General features: G+C 50.8%; 1 protein-coding gene across 49 annotated transcripts in view; it reads left to right on the top strand.

Moving 5' to 3' along the window:
* The first annotated feature begins 700 nt into the window (after positions 1-700).
* Positions 701-13491, top strand: part of FBXO17 (F-box protein 17) — a 33506-nt gene continuing 20715 nt past the window's right edge. For 17 of the 49 annotated variants that reach the window (XR_013410659.1, XR_013410658.1, XR_013410646.1 and 14 more), the window contains exons 1-4: positions 1205-1611; positions 2070-2181; positions 2267-2362; positions 6875-7010. Coding sequence is in view for 28 of the 49 variants with exons in the window: in XM_077982712.1 (XP_077838838.1) it covers positions 1242-1611; positions 2070-2181; positions 2267-2362; positions 6875-7010 (714 nt within the window). In the remaining 21 variants the exon portion in view is untranslated. Of the gene's footprint in view, positions 811-869; positions 967-1204; positions 1612-2069; positions 2182-2266; positions 2363-6874; positions 7325-8093; positions 9886-10024; positions 10903-11478; positions 12071-13491 lie in introns of those variants that run through there. The other 32 variants (XM_077982714.1, XM_077982728.1, XM_077982720.1 and 29 more) reach the window with 21 other exon arrangements.

The following is a 13491-nucleotide window of genomic DNA, read 5'->3' as shown; positions in this document are numbered from 1 at the left end:
TTTTTCCTGTTTGTTTTTTGAGACAGAATCTCACTCACTCTCTTGCACAGGCTGGAGCGCAGTGGTGCAGTCTCTGCTCACTGCAACCTCCCACTCCCGCGTTCAAGTGATTCTCCTACCTGAGCCTCCAAATGAGCTGGGATTACAGGTGCGAGCCACCACGCCCAGTTAATTTTTGTATTTTTAGTAGAGATGGGGTTTCACCATGTTGGCCAGGCTGGTCTCGAATTTCTGACCTCAAGCGATCTGCCCGCCTTGGCCTCCCAAAGTGCTGGGATTACAGGCATGAGTCACCGCACCCAGCCACAATTGTATTTTTATTGGACAGAGCTGATCTAGAGGTTAAAATGAGGTGTTCCGGAGCTAAGCTGGCTGGATTCAAGTCCCTACTAGCTGGTGATCATAGGCAAGTCACCTGGCCTCTGCTGGTCTCAGTTTTTTCACCTGTGTGAAGTAAAGGGCGTAACAGCACCTACTTCATGGGGTTGCCAAATTGGCTGTCAGCAAAACCGTCCATAAAAGTTGGCTGGTGTTACTACTGGTTGCAGCATTCATTTTTAGCAGCTGGAGCCTGTTTTCTCCTGTGAAGTGAAGATAACCATGCCCGACCTTATAGGTGATGGAAATTTTTTAACACGTTAACGGATATGAGGCCTCCCACTCAGAAGCCTGACCAAAATAACAACGGTTGCTCGGAGCCAGACGTCTCATTGCCACTAACGAATTAGGGACATTTCAAGGGGCCGGCTGGAGGGGAAGGCAGTGAGCGGCAGACTCTGGATCCCCACCTGGCCCCCTCGCAGGAAGCAGGTTGGGTCTGGAGAAGGGAAGGGAGTAGGTGGGAGGGGCTGGGGAGTAAGAAAGAGGATGCAGGGGTGGGTGACGCTGGCTAGTAAGAGGGGAGGGGCGTGGGGAGCTTGCAACACAGCTAGGGTATCCCGGGTAGGAGCGCCGCCAGGCCCTGGGGTAGGATTTGGGGTGGGGTGTCGGTGGGGCCGCCGAGGGGGGCTGATTGCACGCAATTCGGGGCATACACACAGACCGCGGGGTCTCCGAGATATCGGGGCTATCAAGGACGGGCTGGGGGAGGGGGATTCGGGGACGGGGCTCTGGGATGGTGAAGGTAGGGGTGCGGCTGGCTGAGTCAGGGCAGGCAGAGGCTGCGCGCCGCGGAGGCTGCTGGTCCCTGACGCCTTGACCCTTCCTCTCCCGCAGCCACAGCCGGGCCTGGCGGGGGGACCATGGGCGCCTGGGCCTCTAGGGGCCGGGCCGCCCGGGTCCCCGCGCCGGAGCCGGAGTCGGAACCCGAAGAGGCGCTGGACCTGAGCCAACTGCCCCCGGAGCTGCTGCTGGTGGTGCTGAGCCACGTCCCCCCGCGCACGCTTCTCGGGCGCTGCCGCCAAGTGTGCCGGGGCTGGCGAGCCCTGGTGGACGGCCAGGCCCTGTGGCTGCTGATCCTGGCCCGCGATCACAGCGCCACCGGCCGCGCGCTACTGCACCTCGCCCGCAGCTGCCAGTCTCCCGCCCGTAACGCCAGGCCTTGCCCCCTTGGCCGCTTCTGCGCGCGCAGACCCATCGGACGCAACCTTATTCGCAACCCCTGCGGCCAAGGTGGGATCTCGAAAGAGGAAGTCCAGGATGCTGGGCCACTGTGGGAGCGGCGGAGGGGCCGGAGGGGCGGGGCCGCAGTGGAACCGGTGGGAAGGGCCGGAAGGGCAGGGCCGCAGTCGGACCGGTGGGAGGAGTCGGAGGGGCTGGGCAGCATCGGGAGCCGGTCGGAGGTGTCGGAGGGGTGGGGCAGCATCGGCACGCCGGGTGCGGGGCTGGCTGGGCAGAGCTTCACTGGTTGCCTGTGGGAGGGGTAGGAATGGGGCAGTTCTGGGAGCCAGAGAGAGGGGCTGGAGGGGCAGGGCTTTGCTGCAAATCGGTGAGAAGGGTCAGAGGAGCGGGGCTTTGAGTGAGCTGGTGGGAGGGGCAGGGGGCGGGGCCTCGGTGGGGGGCCAGGAGTCTCACTAGGAACCAACAGGCGGGCGACTGGAACTTGGGCACAAGCCTTTTTTATTTCACAGAAGGCCTCCGAAAGTGGATGGTGCAGCACGGTGGGGACGGCTGGGTGGTGGAGGAAAACAGGACAACCGTGCCTGGGGCCCCTTCTCAGACGTGCTTCGTGACCTCATTCAGGTGAATGCCCCTGCTATCCTAAGGTCTGGCGCCTTGTTGAGAAAGGCCTGCCTGTTCTCATTACCCTGTCTCCTGCATTTCCCAGCTGGTGTCGCAAGAAGCAGGTCTTGGACCTAGAGGAGGAGGGTCTGTGGCCAGAACTGCTGGATAGTGGCAGGATTGAGATTTGTGTCTCTGACTGGTGAGTGTGACGATTAAAATAGCCCCTTGCTAAGCACTGACCACATGTGACATGACCTTTTTATGGGTGACTTAATTTAGGCCTCCTAACCCCTCCTTACAGATAAAAAATCTGAAGTTCCAGCCGGCCATGGTAGCTCACACCTATAATCCCAGCACTTTGTGGGGTCGAGGCAGACAGATCACTTGAGGTCAGGAGTTTGAGACCAGCCCACCCAGCATGGCAAAACCTCGTCTCTACTAAAAATACAAAAAAATTAACCAGACCTGGTAGTATGCACCTGTAGTCCCACATACTTAGGAGGCTGAGGGAGGAGAATCGCTTGAACCCAGGAGGTGGAGGTTGTACCACTGCCCTCCAGCTTGGACAACAGAGTGAGACTCAGTCCTGGAAAAAAAGAATAAAAAGAAAAGAAACTGAAGTTCAGAGAGGTGAAGTGACAAACATACTCACAGTTCTAGTGATTAGCAGAGTACACGCCCTGAACCTCTCTGCTCATGCCCAAAGGGATGTGGATTGGAAAACAGAAGATGAGAGGCCTCGGGCCCAGCTCAGTCTTGTCGGTAAATGAATGAGATGCTCCTTGCCTTAGGAGGAGAAAACATAGCATAGTTGGCCAAGAGCTTAGGTTCTGGAGCCAGACCTCCCAGATTCAAACCCTAGCCTGCGGCTTTGTAGCCTTGGGCAAGTCACAGCATGCCTCTGTTTTCCCTGTTTACAAGATAGGGCTTTTGCAGTGACAATTATTACATGGCAAGCACATAGCAAGTACTTTATATGAGCACCTTTTTTGAACCTTGATCCTGTGGGAAGGTGTATTTCAAGCCCTCAGATCATTCAGAGCTTCGCAGGAAACTGAGAGGTTGAGAAAGGGGAGAGGTTCGGCTCATTGCAACCTCCGCCTGCCAGGTTCAAGTGATTCTCCTGCCTCAGCCTACCGAGTAGCTGGGACTACAGGCACATGCCACCAACTGAGAGATTGGGACAGGCTGGGCATGGTGGCTCACCCCTGTAATCCCAGCACTCTGGGAGGCCAAGGTGGGCGGATCTCTTGAGGTCAGGAGTTCGAGACCAGCCTGGCCAACATGGCAAAACCCGTCTCTACTAAAAATACAAAAAATTAGGCAGGAGTGGTGGTATGCGTCTGTAATCCCAGCTACTTGGGAGGCTGAGGCAAGAGAATCACTTGAACCCGGGAAGTGGAGGTTGCAGTGAGCTGAGATGGTGCCACTGCACTCCAGCCTGGACAACAGAGTGAGATGCCACCTAAAAAAAAAAAGAAAAGAAAAAAAAAGGAGGAGATGGCTTGCCTGGGTCACACAGCCTGGGCTTAGCAGAACCTGGTATAAGGCCCAGACTCATCTGACTCCGGAGCTTGTCCTCTGTGTCGATGGATGGTCTTGAAACTGGGGTGCATGAAGACTTTCCAGGGGGTATATGACCCAGATGGTTTTATGGGAGTCAAATTTCAGGTCCACTACAGCCAGAAACCCCCTATTATACAATTAATCTGCTATAGATTACATCTGTGTGGGAAGCATCATATGGTTCTCCTTCCCCAAGCTCTTTCTCAGTGTCCCCCTTCTCTAGTTTTATAGGAAAAAAGCCCCTCACTAAGGTGTCATCCCCAGATGTAAGGACTACTAGGGAGCCAGGCAAAGTGGCCATTGGAAATTTGGGGCCTTAGCAAATCTACTTTTTTTTTTTTTTTTTTTTTTTTTTTTTTTGAGACGGAGTCTTGCTCTGTAGCCCGGGCTGGAGTGCAGTGGCCGGATCTCAGCTCACTGCAAGCTCCGCCTCCCGGGTTTACGCCATTCTCCTGCCTCAGCCTCCGGAGTAGCTGGGACTACAGGCGCCCGCCACCTCGCCCGGCTAGTTGTGTTTTTTTTTGTATTTTTAGTAGAGACGGGGTTTCACGGTGTTAGCCAGGATGGTCTCGATCTCCTGACCTCGTGATCCGCCCGTCTCGGCCTCCCAAAGTGCTGGGATTACAGGCTTGAGCCACCGCGCCCGGCCTACTTTTTTTTTTTTGAGACAGTCTTACTCAGTGGCCCAGGCTGGAGTGCAGTGGTGCGATCTCAGCTCACTGCAACCTCTGCCTCCCAGGTTCAAGGGATTCTCCTGCCTCAGCCTCCCAAGTAGCTGGGATTACAGGTGTGCACCACCACACCTGGCTAATTTTTGTATTTTTAGTAGAGATAGGGTTTCACCATGTTGTCCAGGCTGGTCTCGAGCTGCTGATCTCAGGTGATCTGCCTGCCTCAGCCTCTTAAAGTGCCAGGATCACAGGCCTGAGCCACCTTGTCTGGCCAGCAAATTCACTCTTAATCAAGGCACCATAACCCTACTCCCCAACTCCATCTCATTAAGAGATACATCTCCAATAAGATTTTAATTTTTATTTTGTATTTTTTTTGGAGAGAGAGTCTTGCTCTTTCACCCAGGCTGGAGTGCAGTGGCATGATCTCAGCTCACTGCAATCTTCACCACCCGGCCTCAAGCAATCCTCCCACCTCAGCCTCCTGAGTAACTGGGACTACAGGTGCATACTGGCTAATTTTACGTGCCTGGCTAATTTTTGAATTTTTTGTTTTTTTGAGACAAAATTTCAGTGGTTGCCCACGCTGGAATGCAATGGCACCATCTCAGCTTACTGCAACCTCCACCTTCTGGGTTCAAGTGATTCTCCTGCCTCAGCCTCCAAAGTAGCTGGGACTACAGGGATGCACCACCACACCTAGCTAATGTTTGTATTTTTAGTAGAGACGGGGTTTCACCATGTTGGCGAGGCTGGCCTCGAACTCCTGACCTCAGGTGATCTGCCCGCCTCTGCCTCCCAAAGTCCTGGGATTACAGGTGTGAGCCACCACGCCTAGCCATATTTTTTGTAGAGACAGGGCTTTGCCATGTCACCCAGGCTGGCCTTGAACTCCTGGATTCAAGCAATCCTCCCACCTCTGCCTCCCGAAGTGCTGGGATTACCAGTGTGAGCACCCACACCTGGCCAGATTTTATTTTTTATTACTATTCATCAAACTATGTGACGTATTTGTGTTGTTTTGATCAGTGGGGTACTATTTGATTGTGATAATCAGTGGCTCCCGAAGTTTGCTGCACATCATAAAGGTAACTTTTAAAACATACAGTGCCCAGGGACCAGTCATACCAATTAAATCTGAGTGTCTGAGGGTGAGAGCCAGGCACCAATATTTTTTTGGGTTTTTTTTTTTGAGTTTTGAGACAGGTTCTCCCTCTGTCGCCCAGGCTGGAGTGCAATGGCACGATCTCAGCTCACTGCAACCTCCACCTTCTGGGTTCAAGAGATTCTCCTGCCTCAGCCTCCCAAGTAGCTGGGATTACAGGCAGCCACCATGCCTGGCTAATTTTTGTATTTTTAGTAATTTTTGTATTTTGTATTTTAGTAGAATATTTAGTAAATTTTGTATTTTGACCACGTTGGCCAGGCTGGTCTCGAACTCCTGACCTCAAGTGATCCACCCGCATTGGCCTCCCAAAGTGCTGGGATTACAGGCATGAGCCACCATTCCCAGACAGGCATCAATATTTGTGAGAAGTTTAGAGCTCATTACAAAGTTTGGGGATGGAATCCCTTAGACCATCCTCACTTCTGACACAATATGTCACAACAATACAAATATGTAGTTTGATGAGTAATAATTAAAAACAAAATCTGATTGGGCATGGTGGTTCATGCCTGTAATCCCAGCACTTGGGGAGGCAGAGGCAGGAGGATCGCCTGAGTCTAGGAGTTCAAGACCAGACTAGGTGACGTGGCAAAACCCCATCTCTACAACTCTACCAATTGCAAGTTTGGAGGACTTCCAAACCACCTTCACAATTCAATAATTCATTGGAAGAACTCACAAAAAGCTACTACACACTTCTGGTTTATTACAGGGAAAAGATACAGATTAAAGTCAGCCAAGGAAAGGAGGGCATAGAGCAGCATCCAGGGAAAAGATCAAACACAGAGCTTCTGTTATCCTTCTCCCGTGGTGTCAGGACGTGTTACCATGCTGGCACTGATGTGTGACAAGATGCATGGAATTTTGTTGACCAAGGGAGTTACCTTGAGCCTCGGTGTCCAGAGTATTTCTTAGGTTCATTACATAGGTGTGATGGATTGATCAATTGCCCACATGGTTAATCTCAGTCTCCAGGTCAACTGATGTTCCCTGACTCCCAGCCCCCACAGAAAGTCACATGGTGGGTCTTTCTGGAGACTCCCCACTGAGACTATTTCTATGAGTGTGACTGGCCCCTGCCCTAAATCACATTGGTAGACTATCCAGTACCACCTGGGTCACCATTAAAGACACTCCTGTCTGACACAACATTCCAAGGGTCCAGAGATCACCTCCCAGGAGTCCCTTTAGAGGAACTGGATTTGCATACATGGGAAGGGCATTCGGACAAGGCAGGACAAGGTAGGCAGACACCCAAAGAGATGGGGTGGCAGGTCCAGCCTTCATGGCCTCCTTCCTCCCACAGGTGGGGAGCCCGACACGACAGTGGCTGTATGTATAGACTACTTGTCCAACTTCTAGACGCCAACCAGACTGTTCTAGATAAATTCTCTGCTGTGCCTGATCCCATCCCACAGTGGAACAACAATGCCTGCCTTCACGTGAGTCTTCTATGGGGGTTTGGGGAAAGGATGTTGGGGGCCTATTGCTGTGAAATAAATCACCCCAAAACTTAGTGGCTTAAAATCAATGACAGTCTGGCTGGGTACAGTGGCTCACACTTGTAATCCCAGCACTTTAGGAGGCCAAGGCAGGCAGATCACGAGGTCAGGAGTTTAAGACCAGCCTGGCCAACATGGTGAAACCCCATCTCTACTAAAAATACAAAAATTAGCTGGGCGTAGCAGCGGGCGCCTGTAGTCCCAGCTACTCGGGAAGCTGAGGCAGGAGAATCGTTTGAACCTGGGAGGCAGAGGTTGCAGTGAGCCGAGATCACGCCACTGCACTCCAGCCTGGGTGACAGGGTGAGACTCTGTCTCAAAAAAAAAAAAAATTAATGATAGTCATTTGACTACTTCTCGTGATTTCTATGAGTTAGTAATTTCAGGAGGGCTCACCTGGGCAGTTCTGGCTCCTGACTTTCAAAGTTCAGACAGTGACATTCTGACGATGTCTGGAGCTGCAGGCCAGGGCGGTGGGTGGTGTGTGTGTAGCAGTTGGTGGCTGGCCAAACATCTCTTTCTTCATTTCGTCTCAGAGCTTCTCCATGGGATCTCTCTGCTTGGGCTCCTTTGGGCTTCCTCACAGCATGGCGGCTCCTAGGCAGTCAGAATGCTTATGTGGTTGCTCAGGGAGGAGGGTTCTAGAGAAACAATAGAAGCTGCCTTGCTTTTTCTGACCTAGCCTTAAAAGTCACTTGGCCAAAGTCACTGAGCATAATTTTCACCACATTCTTGGTGACAAGCAAAGCCACCTAGATTCATGGGGAAGCGAATTAGATTCTACTTTTTTTTGAGGCAGAGTCTCACTCTATCATCCAGGCTAGAGTGTAGTGGCGTGATCTCGGCTCACTGCAACCTCCGCCTGCCAGGTTCAAGTGATTCTTCTGCCTCAGCCTCCTGAGTAGCTGGGACTACAGGCACATGCCACCAAGCCTGGCTAATTTTTTTTTTTTTTTTTGTATTTTTGGTAGAGACGTGGTTTCGCCATGTTGGCCAGAATGGTCTGGAACTTCTGGCCTCAAGTGATCCACCTGCCTCGGCCTCCCAAAGTGCTGGGATTACAGGCGCGAACCACACCGCGCCCATCCAGATTCCACTTTTTGATGAGGGAGTGGAAGATTCTATAAGATTCTAGAAGAACATGTGGCCCAATGGGAGATTTTATAGCCATCCTTGGAAAGTAACCATCTGCCAGAAGGCCCCAACCTCAGCTTTAGAGGGGAGGCTGTGGCACAACGGGGCTGAGCCCCTCCTCTGCCTACAGGTCACCCACGTGTTCTCCAACATCAAGATGGGCATCCGCTTTGTGTCTTTCGAACACTGGGGCCAGGACACACAGTTCTGGGCTGGCCACTATGGAGCCCGTGTGACCAACTCCAGTGTGATCGTGCGAGTCCATCTGTCCTAGTCCAGGACTATCCTTCTTGCAAGACAGCCTGACTGTGCCTTCCAGGGCCCGGGACCATTGGCTGGGACTCACCATTAACCAATTGACCACTTGTACCTCCCTGGCATACTGAGAATTCCTGGGTCCAATCAAAGGCCCTGACGGGCCCCGTCTTCAGGTTCTAGAAACTACCAGAAGAAGCTTCTTCCATCTTATCTACCTACTGTAGCTGCTGCTTTGGGGGGGCCTACTCTACTGAGGGGAACCCACAGGTGAGCCTGGGGGAACGCCCATCTTGGAGAAGAATTCTCGCCCTCCCCTCTCTTCTCTTCCCACCCAAAACCCTCCGATCCAGCCCCAGACCCCTCTGTCCCATCCCCTCCCCTCCCCGCCATTGACCTCTTGTCTCCTATTGTTTCTGCCATAGGGACTTCTTTGGTCCCTTCAGAGAAGCCCTCTACTCGTCTCTGAACTTAGAGCCTCATCCTTAGGGCTCAGAAAGTCCTAGCCCTAAGGGTGCGAACCTCACCTCCTGGGGCTTCCAAGCTGCAGGGCTGGGACCAGGTCATGCAGCTGAAAATCCACGTTAAAAAAAAAAAGTCTGGGCCGAGCACAGTGCCTCATGCCTGTAATCCTAGCATTTTGGGAGGCCAAGGCAGGCGGATCACCTGAGGTCAGGAGTTCAAGACCAGCCTGGCCAACATGGTGAAACCCCGTCTCTACTAAAAATCCAAAAAATTAGCCGGGTGTGATGGTGGGCGCCTGTAATTTCCAGCTACTCAAGAGGCTGATGTAGGAGAATCGCTTGAGCCTGGGAGGCGGAGGCTGCAGTGAGCCGAGATTGCGCCACTGCACTCCAGCCTGGGCAACAGAGCGAGACTCTGTCTCAAAAAAAAAAAAAAAATTGGGCCGGGTGTAGTGGCTCACACCTGTAATCCCCGCACTTTGGGAGGCCAAGGTGGGAGGATCCCTTGAGCCCCAGAGTTCAAGCCCAGCCTGGGCAATGTAGTAAAACCCCCATCTCTACAAAAAATACAAAAGTTAGCCAGGTGTGGTAGTACACACCTATAGTCCAAGCTACTTGGGAGGCTGAGGTGGGAGGATCATCTGTGCCCAGGTTGAAGCTATAGTGAGTCATGATCATACCACTGCACTCCAGCCTGGGTGACAGAGTGAGACACTGTCTCAAAAAAATAAAAATAAAAAATAAAAAAAGAATTTGGAGATGGATCTGCCCACTCTGATTTCTCTGAAAAACGAGGTAATTCCCTGAGCCCAACCCTGATCCTCAAGGACCTGTAATTGTGTGGTATTTAAAATTAAAATAACATTATTTTTCATTTTGACTTTTTTTTCAAACAGTAAGAATAATATATCAGCAGCATGTATCTGCCAATCATATGTAATAAATTTCTTATTTTGCCAAAACTGCTTCAGATCTTTTTAGTAGAAATGCAGTGTTGCTGCCTTGGTTGAGAATCGTAAGTAGTCCCAGTTGAGGAGGGAAACCATACAAAAGAAAACACCGGCTGAGGCCGGGCGTGGTGGCTCACACCTGTAATCCCAGCACTTTGGGAGGCCGAGGTGGGTGGATCACTTGAGGTCAGGAGTTCAAGACCAGTCTGGCCAACGTGGTGAAACCCCGTCTCTACTAACAATACAAAAAATCAGCTGGGCGTGGTGGCAGGTGCCTATAATCCCAGTTACTCGGGAGGCTGAAGCAGGAGAATCATTTGAATCCGGGAGGTGGAGGTTGCAGTGAGCCAGGATCGCATCACTACACTCCAGCCTGAGTGAAAGAGTGAGACTCTGTCTCAAAAAAAAGACAATAGGCCGGGCGCGGTGGCTCAAGCCTGTAATCCCAGCACTTTGGGAGGCCGAGACGGGCGGATCACGAGGTCAGGAGATCGAGACCATCCCGGCCTACACGGTGAAACCCCGTCTCTACTAAAAAATACAAAAAACTAGCTGGGCGAGGTGGCAGGCGCCTGTAGTCCCAGCTACTCGGGAGGCTGAGGCAGGAGAATGGCGTAAACCCAGGAGGCGGAGCTTGCAGTGAGCTGAGATCCGGTCACTGCACTCCAGCCTGGGCGACAGAGCGAGACTCCATCTCAAAAAAAAAAAAAAAAAAAAAAAAAGACAATAGGTCCAGCCTCTGGAAAGCTGACTCCCTGGATCCCCTGGCTGATTTTGGTGAGTGCTGGCTACAATAAGGAAACAAAAAAGCATGGCCCAAGTGACACCTTTGGCTTTTTTCCCTCTCTTCTGTGGGCTGCAAGAGAAAGGGCCAAGACTTTCCCAAAATGAGTTTTTGGTGGGTCAAATACAGTTAACAGTTTATAGGTACCGTCTCCTCCAAGTGGGAGTAAAAGAGATTAAATCCATTGCCGGCCAGCTCAAAGCTTTCGATAAGCCAGATGGAAAAAAAAAAAAAGAGTAAGAAAAACATACACAGTTGGCCGTCTGTGTGGGTGACTTCTGCATCTGTGGATTCAACCAACTGTAGATTGGAAATATTCGGGAGGCTGGGCACGGTGCCTCACGCCTGTAATCCCAGTACTCTGGGGGACCGAGGCAGGTGGATCACCTGAGGTCACTTCGAGACCAGGCTGGCCAACATGGTGAAACCCCGTCTCTACTAAAAATACAAAAATTGCTGGGTGTGGTGGCTCATGCCTGTAATCTCAGCACTTTGGGAGGCTGAGGCAAGCGGATCACCTGAGGTCATGAGTTCGAGACCAGCCTGGCCAATATGACAAAACCCCATCTCTACTAAAAATACAAAAAAATTAGCCAGGCATGGTGGTGGGCACCTGTAATCCCAGCTACTTGGGAGGATGAGGCAGGAGAATTGCTTGGACCTGGGAGGCGGAGGTTGCCTTAAGCCAAGATCATGCCATTGGTATCCAGCCAGGGCAACAAGAGCAAAACTCTGTCTCAAAAAATAAGTAAAATAAAAATGCAAAAATTAACCAAGCGTGGCAGCGGGTGCCTGTAATCCCAGCTATCTGGGAGTCTGAGGCAGGAGAATTGCTTGAACCTGGGAGGCAGAGGTTGCGGTGATCCAAGATCGCACCACAGCACTCCAGCCTGGGCGACGGAGACTTTGTCTCAAAAACAGACAAACAAACCAAAAAATTAGCCAGTAATGGCAGCACACATCTGTAGTCCCAGCTACTCAGGAGCCTGAGGTGGGAGGATCACTTGAACCTGGGAGGCAGAGGTTGCAGTGAGCCAAGATCACACCATTGCACTTCAGCCTGGGTGACAGAGCAAAACTCTGTCTCAAACAAAAGACGATATTCGGGAAAGACTGGATATGGTGGCTCACACCTATAATCCCAACACTGTAGGAAGCCTAGGCAGGAGAACTGCTTGAGCCCAGGAGTTCAAGACCAGCCTAGACAACATAGTGAGACCCATCTCAACAAAAAATTTTTTTAATTAGCTGGGCGTGGTGGGGGGGTGTGTGCCTGTAGTCTCAGCTACTTGAGAGGCTGAGGTAGGAGGATCACTGGAGCCCTGGATATTGAGACCACAGCACTCCAGCCTAGGAAATGGAGTGAGACCCTGTCTCAAAAAATAAATAAATAAATAAATAAAAATAGAAAATGCTTGGGGAAAAAAACTTCCACAAAGTTCCAAAAAGTAAAAACTTGAATTTGCCCCATGCCAAGTACTATGTTGAATCCATGAGAATGAAGTGATGTGCGAACATTACACGGTTGATCCACACATTATACAGTTAACCCATGAACAACGTGACGGTTGGGGTGCCGACCCTCCTTGCTGTTACAAATCTGAGGATAGCCAGGTGTAGTGGCCCACACCTGTAATCCCAGCGCTTTGGGAGGCCGAGGTGGGTGGATCACAAGGTCAGGAGTTTAAGACCAGCCTGGTCAACATGGTGAAACCCCGTCTCTACTAAAAATACAAAAATTAGCTGAGCGTGGTGGCGCAGACCTGTAATCCCAGCTACCCGGGAGGCTGAGGCAGAAGAATCTCTTGAACCTGGGAGGCAGAGGTTGCAGTGAGCCAAGATCACGCCATTGCACTCCAGCCTGGGCAACACAGCAAGACTCCATCTAAAAAAAAAATTTTTTTGAGTATAAATTTTGATTCCCCTAAAACTTAACTACTAATAACCTACTGTTGACCAGAAGCCTCACTGATAGCATAAATGGTCAATTAACACATACTTCATATGTTATTATATTATATACTGTATTCTTACACTAAACTAAAGAAAAGAAAATGTTGGGCAAATTGTAAGGAAGAGAAAGTACATTTACTGTTCAGTAAGTGGAGGTGGTCATCATAAAAGTCTTCATCCTCGTCGTCTTCACAATGAGTAGGCTGAAGAGGAGGAGGAAGAGGAGGGCTGGTCTTGCTGTCTCAGAGGTGGCAAAAGTGGATGAGGTGATGGAGGTGGAGGGGGAGGCAGGAGAGGCAGGTACTTCACAGAAATACGTCATAGTTTCTGTCTGACTTTTTGCTTTTTCATTTCTCTAAAAATGTTTCTATATGGCACCAAACCTTCTTCCACGGTTTGCTTTAGTGTCAGTTCCTGTATCATAGAAGGGTCCATGTCATGAAAGAAGTCAAAAACATCTTCAATTAACATCTTCTGGCCGGGCACGGTGGCTCACGTCTGTAATCCCAGCACTTTGGGAGGTGGGTGGATCACCTGAGGTCAGGAGTTTGAGACCAGCGTGGCCAACATGGCAAAACCCTGTCTCTACTAAAAATACAAAAATTAGCCGGGCATGGTGGCAGGTGCCTGTAATCCCAACTACTCAAGGCTGAGGCAAGAGAATCACTTGAACCTGGGAGGTGGAGGTTGTAGTGAGCCGAGATTATGCCACTGCACTCCAGCCTAGGTGACAGAGTGAGACTCCATCTCAGAAAAAAAAGAAAAAAAAATATTCTGTTAATTCCTCTGGTGTAGAATCTATTAGCTCTTGAATTTCCCCAAGATCCATAGCTTGAAACCCTTCACCCCTTACTTTTTTTTTTTTTTTTGCCATATCGACA

Source organism: Macaca mulatta, chromosome 19, assembly GCF_049350105.2.
Source record: "Macaca mulatta isolate MMU2019108-1 chromosome 19, T2T-MMU8v2.0, whole genome shotgun sequence".
Classification (NCBI taxonomy): domain Eukaryota; kingdom Metazoa; phylum Chordata; class Mammalia; order Primates; family Cercopithecidae; genus Macaca; species Macaca mulatta.
This window is presented reverse-complemented; position numbering and strand designations above follow the sequence as displayed.